Source organism: Dreissena polymorpha, chromosome 16 (assembly GCF_020536995.1).
Source record: "Dreissena polymorpha isolate Duluth1 chromosome 16, UMN_Dpol_1.0, whole genome shotgun sequence".
Taxonomy (NCBI): Eukaryota; Metazoa; Mollusca; class Bivalvia; order Myida; family Dreissenidae; genus Dreissena; species Dreissena polymorpha.
Genome location: NC_068370.1, coordinates 16,028,773 through 16,045,976, shown reverse-complemented (window position 1 = coordinate 16,045,976; position 17,204 = coordinate 16,028,773). Strand labels below are relative to the sequence as shown.

At 34.6% G+C, this 17,204-nt stretch overlaps 2 protein-coding genes across 6 annotated transcripts in view; one reads left to right on the top strand and one right to left on the bottom strand.

Annotated features, from left to right (window-relative positions):
* Window positions 1-11,463, bottom strand: part of LOC127862013 (ADP-ribosylation factor GTPase-activating protein 1-like) — a 67,582-nt gene extending 56,119 nt beyond the window's left edge. The window contains exons 1-2 of the mRNA XM_052400872.1: window positions 11,317-11,463; window positions 2,202-2,311 (exon numbers count right to left, since the gene is read on the bottom strand). Of these exons, the coding sequence (XP_052256832.1) occupies window positions 2,202-2,311; window positions 11,317-11,376 (170 nt within the window). The 5' untranslated portion in view covers window positions 11,377-11,463. The remainder of the gene's footprint in view (window positions 1-2,201; window positions 2,312-11,316) is intronic.
* Window positions 11,464-11,618: 155 nt separating this feature from the next.
* Window positions 11,619-17,204, top strand: part of LOC127862980 (transcription initiation factor TFIID subunit 2-like) — a 52,252-nt gene continuing 46,666 nt past the window's right edge. For all 5 annotated transcript variants that reach the window (XM_052402258.1, XM_052402257.1, XM_052402260.1 and 2 more), the window contains exons 1-5: window positions 11,619-11,769; window positions 12,148-12,200; window positions 12,416-12,488; window positions 15,489-15,585; window positions 16,372-16,490. In XM_052402258.1, coding sequence (XP_052258218.1) covers window positions 11,724-11,769; window positions 12,148-12,200; window positions 12,416-12,488; window positions 15,489-15,585; window positions 16,372-16,490 — 388 coding nt within the window. In that variant the 5' untranslated portion in view covers window positions 11,619-11,723. The remainder of the gene's footprint in view (window positions 11,770-12,147; window positions 12,201-12,415; window positions 12,489-15,488; window positions 15,586-16,371; window positions 16,491-17,204) is intronic.

Here is a 17,204-nt window from a genome sequence, read left to right as displayed (position 1 = left end):
TTGAAGGATGACCTTGACCTTGAACGTCCACCACTCAAAATATGCAGGTTCATGAGAATGCCGCTTTTAAATTTATTATTTTTAAAAAATTTGACCTTTGACCTTGAAGGATGACCTTGACCTTGAACTTCCACCACTCAAAATGTGCAGCTTCATGAGATACACATGCATGCCAAATATCAAGTTGCTATCTTCAATATTGAAAAAGTTATGGCCAATGTTAAAGTTTTCGGAAGGACAGACGCCATATATTTGACATTTGACCTTGAAGGATGACCTTGACCTTCACCTTTCACCACTCAAAATGTTCAGCTCCATGAGATACACATGCGTGCCAAATATCAAGTTGCTATCTTCAAAAGTGAAAAAATTATGGCCAATGTTAAAGTTTTTGGACGGACGGACAGACACCATATATTAGACATTTGACCTTGAAGAATGACCTTGACCTTCACCTTTCACCACTCAAAATGTGCAGCTCCGTGAGATGCACATGCATGCCTAATATCAAGTTGCTATCTTCAATATTGAAAAAACTATGGCCAATGTTAAAGTTTTCGGACGGACAGACGCCATATATTTGACATTTGACCTTGAAGGATGACCTTGACCTTCACCTTTCACCACTCAAAATGTTCAGCTCCATGAGATACACATGCATGCCAAATATCAAGTTGCTATCTTCAATAGTGAAAAAGATATTGCCAATGTTAATTTTTTTTCGGACGGACGGACAGATTGACTGACATACTGACTGACGGACAGTTCAACTGCTATATGCCACCCTACCAGGGGCATAAAAACCTATGAGAAAATATGTATCTTTTTAAAAATGTACACACTGTAAGGTCATTGAAGATATTTGAAACCAGATTACAGTGTTCGACACTACCTAATCTGAGTAAGGAGTCCAAGGACTCCTAACTTTTGAAATTTAGGAGTCCGGATTTCAAGGAGTCCAAAAATTAAGACACTTTTTTATATCATATTTTCGGCTAATTACACATGTCAATCCGTGTAATGTTAAATTTTTATTGTATGTTTGTTTTCATATCGAAATTGTAAGTGACTGCTGTTCAATATTTGTTATATCACATTGCAAAATATGTAACGCATTCCAGTAATATTTAAGTTAATAATTTACTTAATTATTGTAAGATTTCAACATATACTATTTTCTTTTATGCATTATGATTGCTTGTTTAACCTCGACATTAGGGTTAAAAAACATTTTCGGAGCCTTCTGTTTTGTTAGTGTCATAGTTAATAAATTCACATCGTATTAGGGTGTAACAACCCTATATTTCTAATTGCTTTAAATATATAATATTCTTTATAATATTTCCAAGAACGTGGAAATTGGAAAACACCATATAATTTTAATTTTATTTTATTTTATCATTGGGTTTTTACACCATGAAAACATGTTTAGACAATATTTGGCATGCAAAGCACAATTTCCACAAGGATTACACCCTGTTGCCATCATAAGTCTCTTAAGTAACTTGCCACGATTTTATCGTGGAGGAGTACGCGGTAGGAATCGATTAGTGTGGTTGGTATGACAATGCCTAACACTGCAATAAACCACTGCACTCATCAATTGATACTAAAATGATTCACAGTCGGTCCGATCTTCAGTACCTTCTGGCCATAAAACGGACGATGTGTAAAAAAAAATTCGGGTATTGTTATGATTTTAATAGTAATGAGAAACTGTTTGGCGAAGCCAGTTTACTACAGCAAAAATATCAGTGAAAAAAAACAGCCACGATCGTTTCATAGTTGGCATGTCCCCTTATTACTACACGCAGGGACAGTGACAGGGAACCAAAATAAATAATTTCGGATTCTTTTGTTTTAGTCCATATGTTCAAGCAGAATGATTTGTGGCACATTTTTCGGATCCACAAAAGTTCGGACATTCTGACCTTGCGAAACAAGTAAGGAAATCAACTGATTTTTTTTTAAATCAAAGACGATTTTAAAGGAGTCCGACAGACTCCCCTTACGCAAAAACAAGGAGTCCGAGTCTCCTTTTAAGGAGTCTCGGACTCCCGGACTCCCGTTAGTGTCGAACGCTGAGATAACAATAATGTATTAATTGCGTTAAGCACTATTTTAAACATTTTAAAAACTTTTTAATTGTTTAATTCTTGTGCCATATTTAAGATTGCATGTCAATGACAATATAACATTACCTGAGATGTACACCCAGGCTTCTGTGCTTGCCAGAACACTCCAAGCAAATCCATATTCCGTATGTTACACTCACCCACTGTGGATTCAAAGTCCCGCACTCAAAACATGCCTAAAACACACACAACAAACACATGACTTCAATCTTAACAGAAAGATATGTATTGCCACATACAAAATAATTAAAATATAAATTGTGTCTGTACCAAATAAAGGTAGGATTGAAGAGTTTAATTTTTAATCATTTCGTACTAAATTTCGGTTAATATTTTGTTAGATTCTTCATAATTGCAAAGTAAGGCTTCTTTTAATTTATTCAATAGATGTAGCTGAAATTAGGCTAAATACCAGCAAAAATATCCTTAGAATTCATGGAGTTTTCCCTCAAATGAAACTTATAACTAGCCACTTAATTTCTCTATCAGTTTCATCATGTGAAAGTTTTACCCACATATGATTTTTGAACAAGTTTTTTTTACTTATAATTGAGGGCTTTCATCCTTTCCCTAGGGCGTGATAACCACCCTTGGTATCTATCTGTAATCAGTTACAACTATCTGTTTATAATGCTGTCATTGGATTTTAAATTGTAATTTTCATAAAACAATTAATCCAAATAAGCCAAATTAAAGTGAGGAAATACGATTCCAATGTCAATAATTTGTGCAATCTTAAACCAACATACATGTATTAATGTGAATGAGGGATGTTACAATAAAACTCATTAACAATCCTTATATAGTCCCATTAATCAAATAGTGTTTGCTTTAATTTATAGCAAATAAGTAAACACTGATACTGACTAGTTTGCTTGTATTTGTTGCAGAAACAAAATTTTGTAAATGTTTAGTATAAACGAATCTGCATGGAACAATAGGGATTTCCAAACAGTGTACAACACACTGTCTGTGTACACGAAGGAGTTTTCTGCTGTTCAGCAGAAACTTTTTTACCATAGATATTTTTGTTTATTTTCTTGCACAACATTATTCAACTTTAATTTAGATCCATCAGTGTTTAATCTGTTTAAAAATTAGATTGTATACTCACTTAAATACTCACTTAAATGATATTGAGTGCATTTTAATTTTCTTAATTTGTTACGCTTTTGCCAGTTCCAAATTATGATTACTCTTTACGAAACAGGTATTGGCCGTATGTCTCTGTAAGGTTACTAAGCGCTTTTGAGTACAAAAATTTAATTTTAATTATGATGTTTCTTTGGTCTATTGAATATCCTGAACACAGGTCAGGACTGTCCAAAGCCATGACTATATTTTATGAGAACTTATCGATTCGTAGTATAGTAGGCATCTGTATTCTCGCGGTTTCCCTATCTCTGACTCTACACATGTTAAAGTGCTCAGAAGAGATAGCACCAGTAGAATTATGACTGTTGTGCAGTTCAAACAATTGTTAAATGTTAATGTTCGTGTTAAAATCAAACTATCTTAATAATTCTTTAATAATTAATATAACTATTACAACGTAAAGCTATTAAGCAGATATCATGTGTTAACTGTGATTAAGTGACCTAAAGCCTGTTGACCTACTTACTGTGAGAATATGGCGTTTTGTACGCATCAGTGAACAGTGTGGTGTATTAACTGCTTGACACAAAATATAAACATTATATATTTGAATAAAATTTAGATGGATATCGCGGAAAAGTTGTTTATCTTTGCAAGGAGTCCATAATTTATCAATAAAATATTTATTTCCACTTTAATTTTTATTTGAAAGTTAAGTACCCCAAGAATATGGATGACCAGTATAGTTAGTCCGGTATACGGACCATGGACCATACGGCCCAGACCATATGGCCCAGATTAGCGGACCATACGGCCCAGATTAGCGGACCATACGGCCCAGATTAGCGGACCATACGGCCCAGATTAGGGGACCATACGGCCCAGATTATCGGACCATACGGCCCAGATTAGCGGACCATACAGCCCAGATTAGCGGACCATACGGCCCAGATTAGCGGACCAAACGGCCCAGATTTGCGGACCATACGGCCCTGATTAGCAGACGATACGGCCCAGATTAGCGGACGATACGGCCCAGATTAGCGGACCATACGGCCCAGATTAGCGGACCATACGGCCCAGATTAGCGGACCATACGGCCCAGATTAGCGGACCATACGGCCCAGATTAGCGGACCATACGGCCCAGATTAGCGGACCATACGGCCCAGATAAGCGGACCAAACGGCCCAGATTAGCGGACCATACGGCCCAGATTAGCGGACCATACGGCCCAGATTAGCGGACCATACGGCCCAGATTAGCCGACCATACGGCCCAGATTAGCGGACCATACGGCCCAGATTAGCGGACCATACGGCCCAGATTAGCGGACCATACGGCCCAGATTAGCGGACCATACGGCCCAGATTAGCAGACCAAACGGCCCAGATTAGCGGACCATACGGCCCAGATTAGCGGACCATACGGCCCAGATTAGCGGACCATACGGCCCAGATTAGGGGACCATACGGCCCAGATTAGCGGACCATACGGCCCACATGTTTCTTTACGTCATGTACATTATTCTAAAACACGAATACACTACAATACTGTGCTACCATTGTACTATGAATGTGTTAAAAATAAATACAGTATGTGTTTCGCTTTTAAAAATTAATAACACGGGAAATGAAATAGTTATTATTTCTCTCAGATTTTAAATTCATTTTAATGTTGTCATCAACTATTTATGTAAGCAGTACACATCACGCAAACATTCACTTTAATCAACAGAATATATTTTAATAAAGTTGTAAATTAATACTTATTAAATTTAAAACATGCCGCGTGGTGAAAAAAGTAATAAAAATTTATAACATAATTATTAAATTTAATACATGCCGCGTGGTGAAAACGGCAAATAACAAGAGCAACGCCTTGCGGGTGCAGACCACTCATCTATTTTCTTTTTAAAGGTGAAGGGACTCTCATTTTTAATCACAAAGGAGGGAGGGGTGGAGTGAAGAGGGGTGTATAGTGTGGGGGTGTGGACATTTATTACATTATTTTCCAAAAATGCGAAAAAAAAATGCAAAAAAAAAAAAAAAAAAAAAACATGGGGGTGGGGGGGTGGGGGGGATGGGGGGAATCTTGGGTGCGATGGTTGGACGGTATTTCAAACATAAAATAATAAAAATAAATATTTGTGTTTTTTAACCGTTTAAAAAAATGAAATTTGGGAGGGGGGGTATAGTGTGAGGGTGTGGTGGTCATTTGTGAGATGATCTTAAAAAAAAAAAAAAAAAATTAGGGGGGGGGGGGGGGGATTCGGGTGGGGGGAGGGGGGTGTGGAATTCTTGGGTGCGAAGGATGACAGTATTTCAAACATAAAATAATAAAAATAAATATTTGTGTTTTTTAACCGTTTCAAAAAAAATAATTTGGGTGGGGTGGGGTGGTATAGTGTGAGGGTGTGGTGGTCATTTGTGAGATGATCTTAAAAAAAAAAAAAATTAGTAGCGTAGTTTTGTCAAAGTATCAATCAAATCTAATCATAAATAAAGAAATTATGGCAATTTGAGCACAATTTAATAATTTGACCTTGAGAGTCAAGGTCATTCAAAGGTCAAGGTAAAATTCAACTTGCCAGGTACAGTAACCTCATGATAGCATGAAAGTATTTGAAGTTTGAAAGCAATAGCCTTGATAGTTAAGAAGTAAAGTGGATCGAAACACAAAATTTAACCATATATTCAAAGTTACTAAGTCAAAAACGGGCCATAATTCCGTAAAAATGACAACCAGAGTTATGCAACTTGTCCTTTTACTGTACCCTTATGATAGTTTGCGAGTGTTCCAAGTATGAAAGCAATATCTATGATACTTTAGGGGTAAAGTTGACCAAAACACAAAACTTAACCAAATTTTCAATTTTCTAAGTATAAAGGGCCCATAATTCCGACCAAATGCCAGTCAGAGTTACATAACTTTGCCTGCACAGTCCCTTTATGATAGTTAATAAGTGTTGCAAGTATGAAAGCAATAGCTTTGATACTGTAGGAATAAAGTGGACCTAAACACAAAACTTAACCAAATTTTCAATTTTCTAAGTATAAAAAGGGCCCATAATTCTGTCAAAATGCCAGTCAGAGTTACATTACTTTGCCTGCACAGTCCCCTTATGATAGTTAGTAAGTGTTGCAAGTATGAAAGCAATAGCTTTGATACTTACGGAATAAAATGGACCTAAACACAAAACTTAACCAAAATTTTCAATTTTCTAAGTATAAAAAGGGCACATAATTCTGTAAAAATGCACGCCAGAGTTATCTAACTTTGCCTGCCCAGTCCCCTCGTGATAGTAAGTAAGTGTACCAAGTTTGAATGCAATAGCATTGATACTTTCTGAGAAAAGTGGACCTAAACGCAAAACTTAACCAAAATTTTCAATTTTCTAAGTATAAAAAGGGCACATAATTCTGTCAAATTTTTGCATGCCAGAGTTATCTTACTTTGCCTGCCCAGTCCTCTCATGATAGTAAGTAAGTGTACCAAGTTTGAATGCAATAGCATTGATACTTTCTGAGAAAAGTGGACCTAAACGCAAAACTTAACCGGACGCCAACGCCGACGCCAAGGTGATGACAATAGCTCATTTTTTTTTTTTCAAAAAATAGATGAGCTAAAAATTTGTAACATAATTATTTAATTTAATACATGCCGCGTGGTGAAAACGGTAATAAAAATTTATAACATAATTATTAAATTTAATACATGCCGCTTGGTGAAAACAGTAATAAAAATTTATAACATAATTATTAAATTCAATACATGCCGCGTGGTGAAAACGGCAATAAAAATTTATAACATAATTATTGAATTTAATACATGCCGCGTGGTGAAAATGGTAATACAAATTTATAACATAATTATTAAATTTAATACATGCCGCGTGGTGAAAACGGTAATAAAATTTATAACATAATTATTAAATTTAATACATGCCGCGTGATGAAATATATTATAATTGCAATACGGGTATGACACTCGAATAAGTGACTCATACGTTTGTATATTGGATACGCCCTATTTATGACACCTACTGATTGATCTTATCTATTACAGTAATTGATTATAGACCCTAATGGATTAACACGTCTGTAAGTACCAATTAAAGGTAAAGTGTGATAATCGTTATAATTGTATACAACAACGGCTTATGTTTGCACATCTGGTGCACTATTTATAACATAAATATTGATTGATGTTGACAATTACACTAATGCTAATAGAGTGAGCATGTCTTCAATTACTAATTAAAGGTAAAGTGTGACAATCGTTATTATTGAAGACAATATAAATATCAAGTATGGACATGCTCGTACCATATTTGATGAAAAATGCCTGCGCCTCCGTGTTTATTTTGTTTAAGGAGAATTTACTCCAACTCAATAGCGATCACTTGTGACAAGTGCCAACGTTGGCATCATATCCGATGTGGAAACACCGGAAGAGTTATAGTACGAAGCGGTTCGTAATCAGGATAAACTGCGTTTCGTATGTGAATGCGAATGAAGTACCTATACATTGCAAACTCATCAAGGAAAAGAAATTGCAGCTGCATCAGAGTCGTGAAACACGTGCCACACAAGGGCGTTTGTGCGCGGCTTGGGATCGGTACGGGAAAAAAAAATTAGTACGAGTGAGCTTCTCTGAAAGAGTGCTGTAAACTGCATGGACCTGTGTAAATGTGTACGTGTGTTTGTTTGTTTGCTAGTGTGAACGATTGAGGGAAAATGTACTAGTATATATCTGATTGTTTGATTGTATATAAAATATATTTGTTTGATTGTATGTATGTAATACAACTTTGTTCTTGTACATTTGTTTGCTCACATTTCACAAAATTGCTATAAATGTTGTTTTTTGTTGTACATATATATGTATTTGTTTAGAAGTGTTCTATATATATATGTGCCTGAAATTGTTTTTTTATTTGTTGAACATATATTAGTTTTTGTTGTGTATTTTGATGTGGATATTATATTAACAAACAATAAAGGAATTTACTAGGGTATTCATAGTTGTGTCCTTACACGATGAAATAATATAAACAAGGGACAAAATTGTCACAAAACCAGGTTTTCATTGTGAAAAAAAAATCTGATAAAGGGAGAAAACTCAAACTGAACTTTTGAAATGACCAAAAAAAATTAACCCCCTTTGTAAGTTTTTTTTTTTTTTTTTTAAATCTATTTTTAGTTGTGGCGACCTTGACATTGGAGATATTGACGTGATTCTTTCGTGGGACACACCGTCCCATGATGGTGAACAAATGTGCCAAATGATTTTAAAATCTCACAATGAATGACATAGTTATGGCCAGGACAAGCTCATTTATGGCCATTTTTGACCTTTGAACTCAAAGTGTGACCTTGACCTTGGAGATATCGACGTAATTATTTCGCGCGACACACCGTCCAATGATGGTGAACAAATGTGCCAAATGATTTTAAAATCTGACGATGAACGACATAGTTATGGCTCGGACAAGCTCATTTATGGCCATTTTTGACCTTTGAACTCAAAGTGTGACCTTGACCTTGGAGATATCGACGTAATTATTTCGCGCGACACACCGTCCAATGATGGTGAACAAATGTGCCAAATGATTTTAAAATCTGACAATGAACGACATAGTTATGGCCCGGACAAGCTATTCCGCCAGCCCGCCCGCATTCGCCAATCTAATAACCAGTTTTTTCCTTCGGAAAACCTGGTTAAATATGCTTGAATGAAAATGAAATACTATAATTTTAATATGTTCTTAAATTTATTCATACAATATTTAAAGGAACACTAAAGAAATATTAATTAAGATATGGTCTGTATGCTTTGCAAATCTGGGCCGTATGGTCCGGAAATCTGGGCCGTATAGTCCGCAAATCTGGGCCGTATAGTCCGATAATCCTTACACGATGAAATAATATAAAACATGCTTGAATGAACATGAAATACTACAATTTTAATATTTTCTTAAATTTATTCATACAATATTGAAGGAACACGAAAGAAATATTAATTAAGACATGGTCCGTATGCTTTGTAAATCTGGGCCGTACGGTCCGCAAATCTGGGCCGTATAGTCCGATAATCTGGGCAGTATGGTCCGAGAATCTAGGTCGTATGGTCTGGGCCGTATGGTCCATGGGCCGTATGGTCTCTAATCCGTTAGTCCACTCGGGTGCTGGAGGTTTCGGGAAATGACAAGTTCGGTAAATTTATTTATATAGTAAATGCCGTGGAGGTTTCGGTAAATTGGTTTTATAGAGGTGGTATACCTACAACGAGGTGTTAATGACACCTATTATTGGCTTACAATAACATTAGGGGCATTTATTTGCAAACTGTGGATTAATTTTGAGTTGAGTAATTAATGCTATGCCTAGGGTAAAGAATTAAGGGAAATGAATGAGCTACCTCTGAAAAACGAAATCTGTTAATAAATTGTAGGTAAATTTACGATTTAAATAACGCAATACTGTTGTTTTTTATAATTGGTGCTTTTATTTAAATAACATAATAGTAATAATAAATAATGATTTATGGCGGAATCAATGTAAGCTCTTCAATTAAGTTTGATGCTATTTAAAAAAGTTTCTTGTAAAATATGATTTAATAAAAATGATTTCATGAGTATTTTATATTACATGTTTTATTATTTCTTTCTGGTTGAGAAAAACACAAGAAAAAAACAATATATAAAATCTAATACGTGTATGTAATTAATAAAAAGTAATATAATGATACGCGTTATGTTTTATAATTATGTTAAGTGCGCGTGCCATTGAACGTTGAGTTAAGCGAAGAGATACACATAATTGAAAACGGATAAAAATGACATCTAACACAACGCCAGCAGAATGAATACACTATGTAATAGCAAGCTCCTGTGATGATCACTATCTTATCAACTTAATACACAGGCACCTGGCTACTGTACTGGAACAATGGGTTTTACGGCCAAAATAACTGATATCATTTTTTGCCTGAACAAATACGTTGAATAAAAAATAATAACTGATTGACTTTGTAATCTGTTTTATTTACCATGTATTATAAATAAGCAACAAGTAAAACATGGATACAATATATATATTTGAATACTTCATGTCATTTAAAAAATGAGGGAGTAATCACATATAATTTTATAATTACCCAATTACATAATAATGTTATTTTTACCACAAATAAACATCCTTTGATGTCACCACCAGTATTTTTTTGTAAACATGATTAAAGAAGGAAAACGTTTGTTTATTTCACAGTTTGAAAGTTACTGGTCGTGTATGTAAAAACTCGACCACCAGTGTTAAAGCATGTTCACGATCTAAACATACATATCTAGATTATTTTAAGAATAAAACCTTATGTGCTGACCTGATTGTAGGAAAAAGAAGCATGTTCACGATCTAAACATACATATCTTGATTATTTTAAGAATAATACCTTATGTGCTGACCTGATTGTAGGAAAAAGAAGCGAGAAATATATTTATATAAGAAACAAACATATTTGATCGTAGTATTTTAAACCACCGAAAATTAATCATTGTAAAACATGAGGAATATTAATAGGTTGCAAGCCTGGATAATTAATGTTAACACTTTGCAAACATCTCTAAATTGATAAATTCAACTCCGTACATTTAAACAGATAATTTAATTAGTGCCAAATAACTCAATTAATGTACACGCTTATCGACAAAAGGTGCGATAATCCCTATTTATACCAATTTACCGAAACCTCCACGGCATTTACTATATAAATCAATTTACCGAACTTGTCATTTACCGAAACCTCCATAACCCGTCCACTCAAGTGATCTAATATTATTGCAGAAATATTCAATCATATTAAATAAATGGCTATATGATTGACATGCATATATGCCAAAGCACAATGCCGGCATAGACTTCGGCAATCGTGGGCACATGCGTTCCTGACGAGACTCTAAGATCTGAATTAAACAATGTCTAGTGTCTTGAAAGATCAACATAAGTCATCATAATGATAATGAATTTCAATACATTTTGGTCGAGTTTTCATTCTTCTGTAGTACATTTAATATTCTGTGTACTTACGTTGTTATCATCTTTAAGTTTAAGGTCTTTCAAGACACGTCTAGTTCTTGGACTGGCCATATTAGTACTTTATAACAGTTAAATATGTGTTTTTAAGAAGAACATTTGGTGAGGTGTCACAAGTGTCAAAATAACACATGAGTGTTTTTTACGAATTTCTGGCACTACTTGCTTTTTTTTAAACAAAAATCAATGTAAACGTTTAAAATGATAATCTAGGTTAACATATTAATAAATAACTTTTTCTTTGATTGTGTTCGTCTGAATATCAACATTTACAAAAAATGCAAGAATCCGAAACTAAGTAAATGAAATAGCCCGAAGCTGGTCGTAATTTTATTTTTGTTTTGGTACATGCCGACTGACTGCAACAAATAATGCCTTAGTGTTGTTATTTCTGAACAAAGATGAAATACGACGGAAGAGTTGAAGCCCAACGATCTTATAAATTAGGTTTATGTTTGCTGCGTTAACATGTGTTGTGCAATGTGTTTTCGCGATATAAAAATGTTTGAAATTTAAAGAATGATAAAGGCTAGAAAAAAGTAAACTTTATTCACTTAATTCCAAATCTAATGCTAGCTTTTGTCATTTGTAAGATGTTTAAGGGAAAATTGATATTGAAGGTAGAGGACCGAAATGCTGTTAAATGTTGCAACATAGTTACCGTAATTTAATTTAAATTTAAAATAAAACAACACTTTATTCTTCAATTGCCTTTGTTTATATGTTTTTGTTCTTGTGCAAAGAAGCAGCAAATATTGACATGACTTGAAGTTGGGTCATTTTATAAAGTTTGTTTAATTTCTAATGACTTTGTTGTCTTTATAGCTCATCAAGTGTTGTGTATTAAAGCAATCAACTTCATCAAGCAGTCATTGATAGTAAGTTTGAGAAATATTTTTTACTACTTAAAAAAAAGTATACTACAAATAGTTTCTATTTACAAACACATTTTTTATTTCTTAATACCTTAATATTGTTAAAAATAAAATTATCATGCGATTTTATTCTCGAAAAATACTCATATCGTTATGTCAAGTACCCATGTATTTTGTTTATCAAATCAGAACAAGTGATGTTTTTTTTTCATTTTCAGGGCTATGTAGAGCTTACTATTTATCCTCTGCGTGCCGATCTTAAAAGTGTGAAACTTAATTGCAAGCAATGTCGTATCCTTTAATATATATTTGTGAATAAAAACAACACACACATAAACTCAACCTCAACACGCATACCCTATACTGGTAGTTGTTATGCATTACTACTAGATATTGTTTCAAAACCATACAGTCTGCTATTTTTTTTGATGATGTACTGAGACTTGATAATAGAAGAGCTATGGACTGTTAAACCAGTGTTGTTTTTTTCGTTTAAATTGGGGGCCCCCAGACTTCCCGAAACTCCGTCGGACATACGGACATGTCCGACACAAACAGTCAAGGGCCGATCGAAATTCTTAAAGCTTCGCCCAAAAATGTCCGACACAAATATTTTCGGATTTTCCCAAGAAATTAAAAGTATTTATAGAACATCGGCTCAATACAGCGGAATACGCACTTTGCCGATTTTGTGAAATACAAGATTTTGTGAAATTCGAATGTATTTGTCGGTCAGTTAACCCGCTGTTGTTTGGTCCAAAGTCGTCTTGTCAAAAATCGGAAATAATCTGTCTGTGCTCGGTGAAAAATGCTTGGTTCCCTGCTTATTGTCGACGAGTAAATAAATGAATGCTTCAAGCTGGGATCGGTACATTTGACCATCATTCGATCGACTTTTAGTTTAAACAAAAGTGAAAGTTAAACAAAGCAACAGCTTGCAAGTATCAACAATATCGAGGAACACGCACAAAGTTTAACGGGGATTTATAACCAGGTGATTTCATTCTCCTTCTTTTGAATTAAGTAAATTTGTAGTAAATAAGTAAATATACATAACGTGGAAGTTTTTTAATGTTGAAATTCAAAAACGGGTTGCAGATGCAAACGCCCGTGAACTAGTGGAAAAAATACGAGGATAAGCGCCCCCTCGTAAATTCGTTGAGTCTTGGAAGACAGGCAGACCATGAATTTAAACAAATTACTTTGTTACTCAAAACAATGTGATTAACTTAAGAATAAACTGATGTTATCGTTTCTTTTGAGAGCAATTGCCCCCAAGGAGCCCAAGCCTGGACACTCGCAGAACGATGAAGAAAACTGGGAACAAGACGACAGTGAAGATGACATTAAGCTTTTAAATAGATACGATACAGATAGTAGATACGATACAGATAGTGATTTTATTAGTGACTTAAATAATGAGAAAGTGGATGTTAACAAACTTTGTTACTTTACTTACTCAAAGAAATATGATAAAAAATAAAATGATAAAGCAATATTTACGTATTTCTAATTATTTACATTTTCTCAGTTTTGTTTGTATTTCATGTATGTTATTTGGTCTGACAGAATAACCTAAGGTCTGACTGAAAATTCTGACCACTCAGACCAAATGTCTGACTGAAGGCTGTTGAGTTTCAGGAAGTCTGGGCCCCATTCCCAACGGAAATAATTATGTATTTTTATGCCCCCCTTCGAAGAAGAGGGGGTATATTGCTTTGCTCATGTCGGTCGGTAGGTCGGTCGGTCCGTCCACCAGGTGGTTTCCGGATGATAACTCAAGAACGCTTGGGGCTAGAATCATGAAACTTCATAGGTACATTGATCATGACTCGCAGATGACCCCTATTGATTTTGAGGTCACTAGGTCAAAGGTCACAGGTCAAGGTCACAGTTACTAGAAATAGGCATTATAAATTTATAAGGATTTAGCATGGTTCAAACAAGGGAAACAACTACGGTTTATGCATGTTCTTTTTATTACAGATTTGCCTCCCTTTAATTCATTCAAAATCTCATTTTACAGCAGAGATTCCAAATCTGACCTGTAAATGAGCCCCATATTTACTGCCAGTGCTAGGTTACCTTTTCCCATTTGATCATTCTTAAGTATTGGTATTGTAATGCTGCTACTGCTGCTGCTACTGCTACTGCTACTACTACTACTACTACTACTACTACTACTACTACTACTACTACTACTACTACTACTACTACTACTATTACTACTACTACTTCTACTTCTACTACTACTACTACTACTACTACTACTACTACTACTACTACTACTTCTACTACTACTACTACTACTACTACTACTACTACTACTACTACTACTACTGCTACTACTACTACTGCATTTGCCTCCCTTGTAATATATTCAAATTTTACCAAATGTAAGGCTAACTGCATTTTTGTAATGCATACTACTACTACTACTACTACTACTACTACTACTACTGCTGCTGCTGCTACTGCAGCTGCTGCTGCTGCTGCTGCTACTACTACTACTACTACTACTTCTACTACTACTACTACTACTTCTACTATTACTACTACTACTACTACTACTACTACTACTACTACTACTACTACTACTACTACTACTACTACTACTACTATTATTTACTATATATACTATTTACTATATATACTACTACTACTACTACTACTACTACTACTACTACTACTACTTCTACTACTACTACTACTATTATTTACTATATAGCCTTGCATCATGCATAGATTAGTGTACAAGTAGTACTGCTTTGTACGTTGTTAAATATTATATGTTAAAGAATAAAAGAAACATTAAATGGGTGGATTTGGTCAGCTGTATCGGGAGGAGGAGGCTGAATATGTCCTGAAATTAGTCAGTGAAAACCAAGATTTGGTCAGGGACAAGTCAGTGAAAAGTCAGGGAATTTTATTTCATCAGGTGGGTGGCAACCCAGATAAACTACATAGCAACTTCATATTTTGCTTACTGGGGGGCATTGTATTTCTCAAAGAAATCTTGTTCCCAATTTAAATCTTCACACAAAAATAATAATTAGTTTTTTAGCTCTCAACATTTAGTTCATCTCCCATCCTGCTCTATAAGTTGAACCTTAGTATATTTTTGAAAACACTTTTATTCTCTATTTTGAAGGATTTGTTAGCAAAATAGCAACAACACTTATTTCCCACTTTTAGTCAAAACACAATTTTTCATAATCCAAAGCGACCCGGCCTCATTACCAAAATTGTTAAAAAACACACATACTTAAATGTTCTTTAACTGAGATACAGGTATCTATCGTGTGCTTATCAATGACAAATGGGAGAGCAACTTCTGGTACAATGACCCCACCATGGAGGCTGTGCAGAATGAAGATCAGGCCCGACAGTAAATTGTTCTTTCATAATTTTTTTATAAAATCAAGAAAAATTGCAGAGCTTTTGCAATAGTTTCACATGGGTTAATTGATGCATAAATATTTGCTTACTCTATCCTTGTTCCATTAGATTACAATATATATTACTATGCATATGTTGGCCACAATATTTTAGATGTTCTATTATATCTTTATTTATGCTTTTTTTGGGTAGTTTTAATGTTGAACGATTTATAGAAAAATCAGTGTATTATAACTCCATAACGTCAAGAAAAATTTAACAAGGATTTTATTCTTGGTGACTTGGTGATACGGAAGCTGCTGATTTATGTCTCATCATAAACACCATTTTTATGCCCCCGGTAGGGTGGCATATAGCAGTTGGACTGTCCGTCAGTCTGTCTTGTCAGTCTGTGCGTCCGTCCGAAAACTTTAACATTGGCCATAACTTTTGCAATATTAAAGATAGCAACTTGATATTTGGCATGCATGTGTATCTCATGAAGCTGCACATTTTGAGTGGTGAAAGGTCAAGGTCATCCTTCAAGGTCAAAAGTCAAAAAATACAATCCAAGGGAAGTAATAAGCTCTAAAAGGGAGATAAATTCTAAACCTGCCAAATGATATATTTAAATTTTAATTCAAAGCGGCGCAATAGGGGGCACTGTGTTCTGACAAACACATCTCTTGTTTAATGTATAAGTATTTTTTACAATCTGAATCACTTAAATTGAACCAAAACAAAGAGAAATGTAAAATAAATGAAATGTGCTCACACAATCTGTTGTGCACACCAGGAAAAGCCTGGACCACTTTGAGAAGGCCTATGAGTCTGCTGTAAGCTCAGTGAACCCAGACTTTGGCAATGGTGAGGTGTTTGTAAAGCTGCCTGCAGAGAGTATGTCCACCATAGCAGGTAAGTAGCTAAACTAAACTTCTGGCTTTATTAGATTTTGAAACTTTTAAACTTCCTGGGCTGAGCTCAAATTTTGACTCAAATATGACATGTTTTGCTCAGAATAGTATTTTGCATAAATAAACCATGCACTACAGATTTCAAAGAATATATCAGTGCCTATTTTGAATTAAGAATTTAAAACAACTTGTTTAGTATTAAAATCACTCCTTTGAAATCACTAACAGTAACAAGTCTCCTCATTTGTACAATGGTCTAGGGTACAAAACAAATGGCACTTCTTGAATAGAACAATGGTAAAGCTTTACAGGCTCAGTCATATCAGGAGCTCAATAACTTTGTCACCATTTAATTATATAGCTAATTTTGTTTGCATAAATATAAAACAAAAGAGATTTATACAGACACAAAAATGCCATGGGAGATTGAAGAGGTGCGGGGTTACCTTTTTAGTGAAAAATCATCCCTTGTTATATTTTGTAAATTGTAAGTGACTTAATTTTGCTGTTTCCACTAAAGTATGTATATACATTAATCAATTAAGCATATATTCATTGAGGAAGTTCTTTATTTAAAATTATTTGTTGCTGATATCATTTTATACATTAAATTACACTATAAATTGTTAATAGCCAAAAAAGACATCAATTGTGTCTGTATTTACAAGGACATTGACAATATAAAAGGGAATAAAGGGTTGGGCATAATTGTACA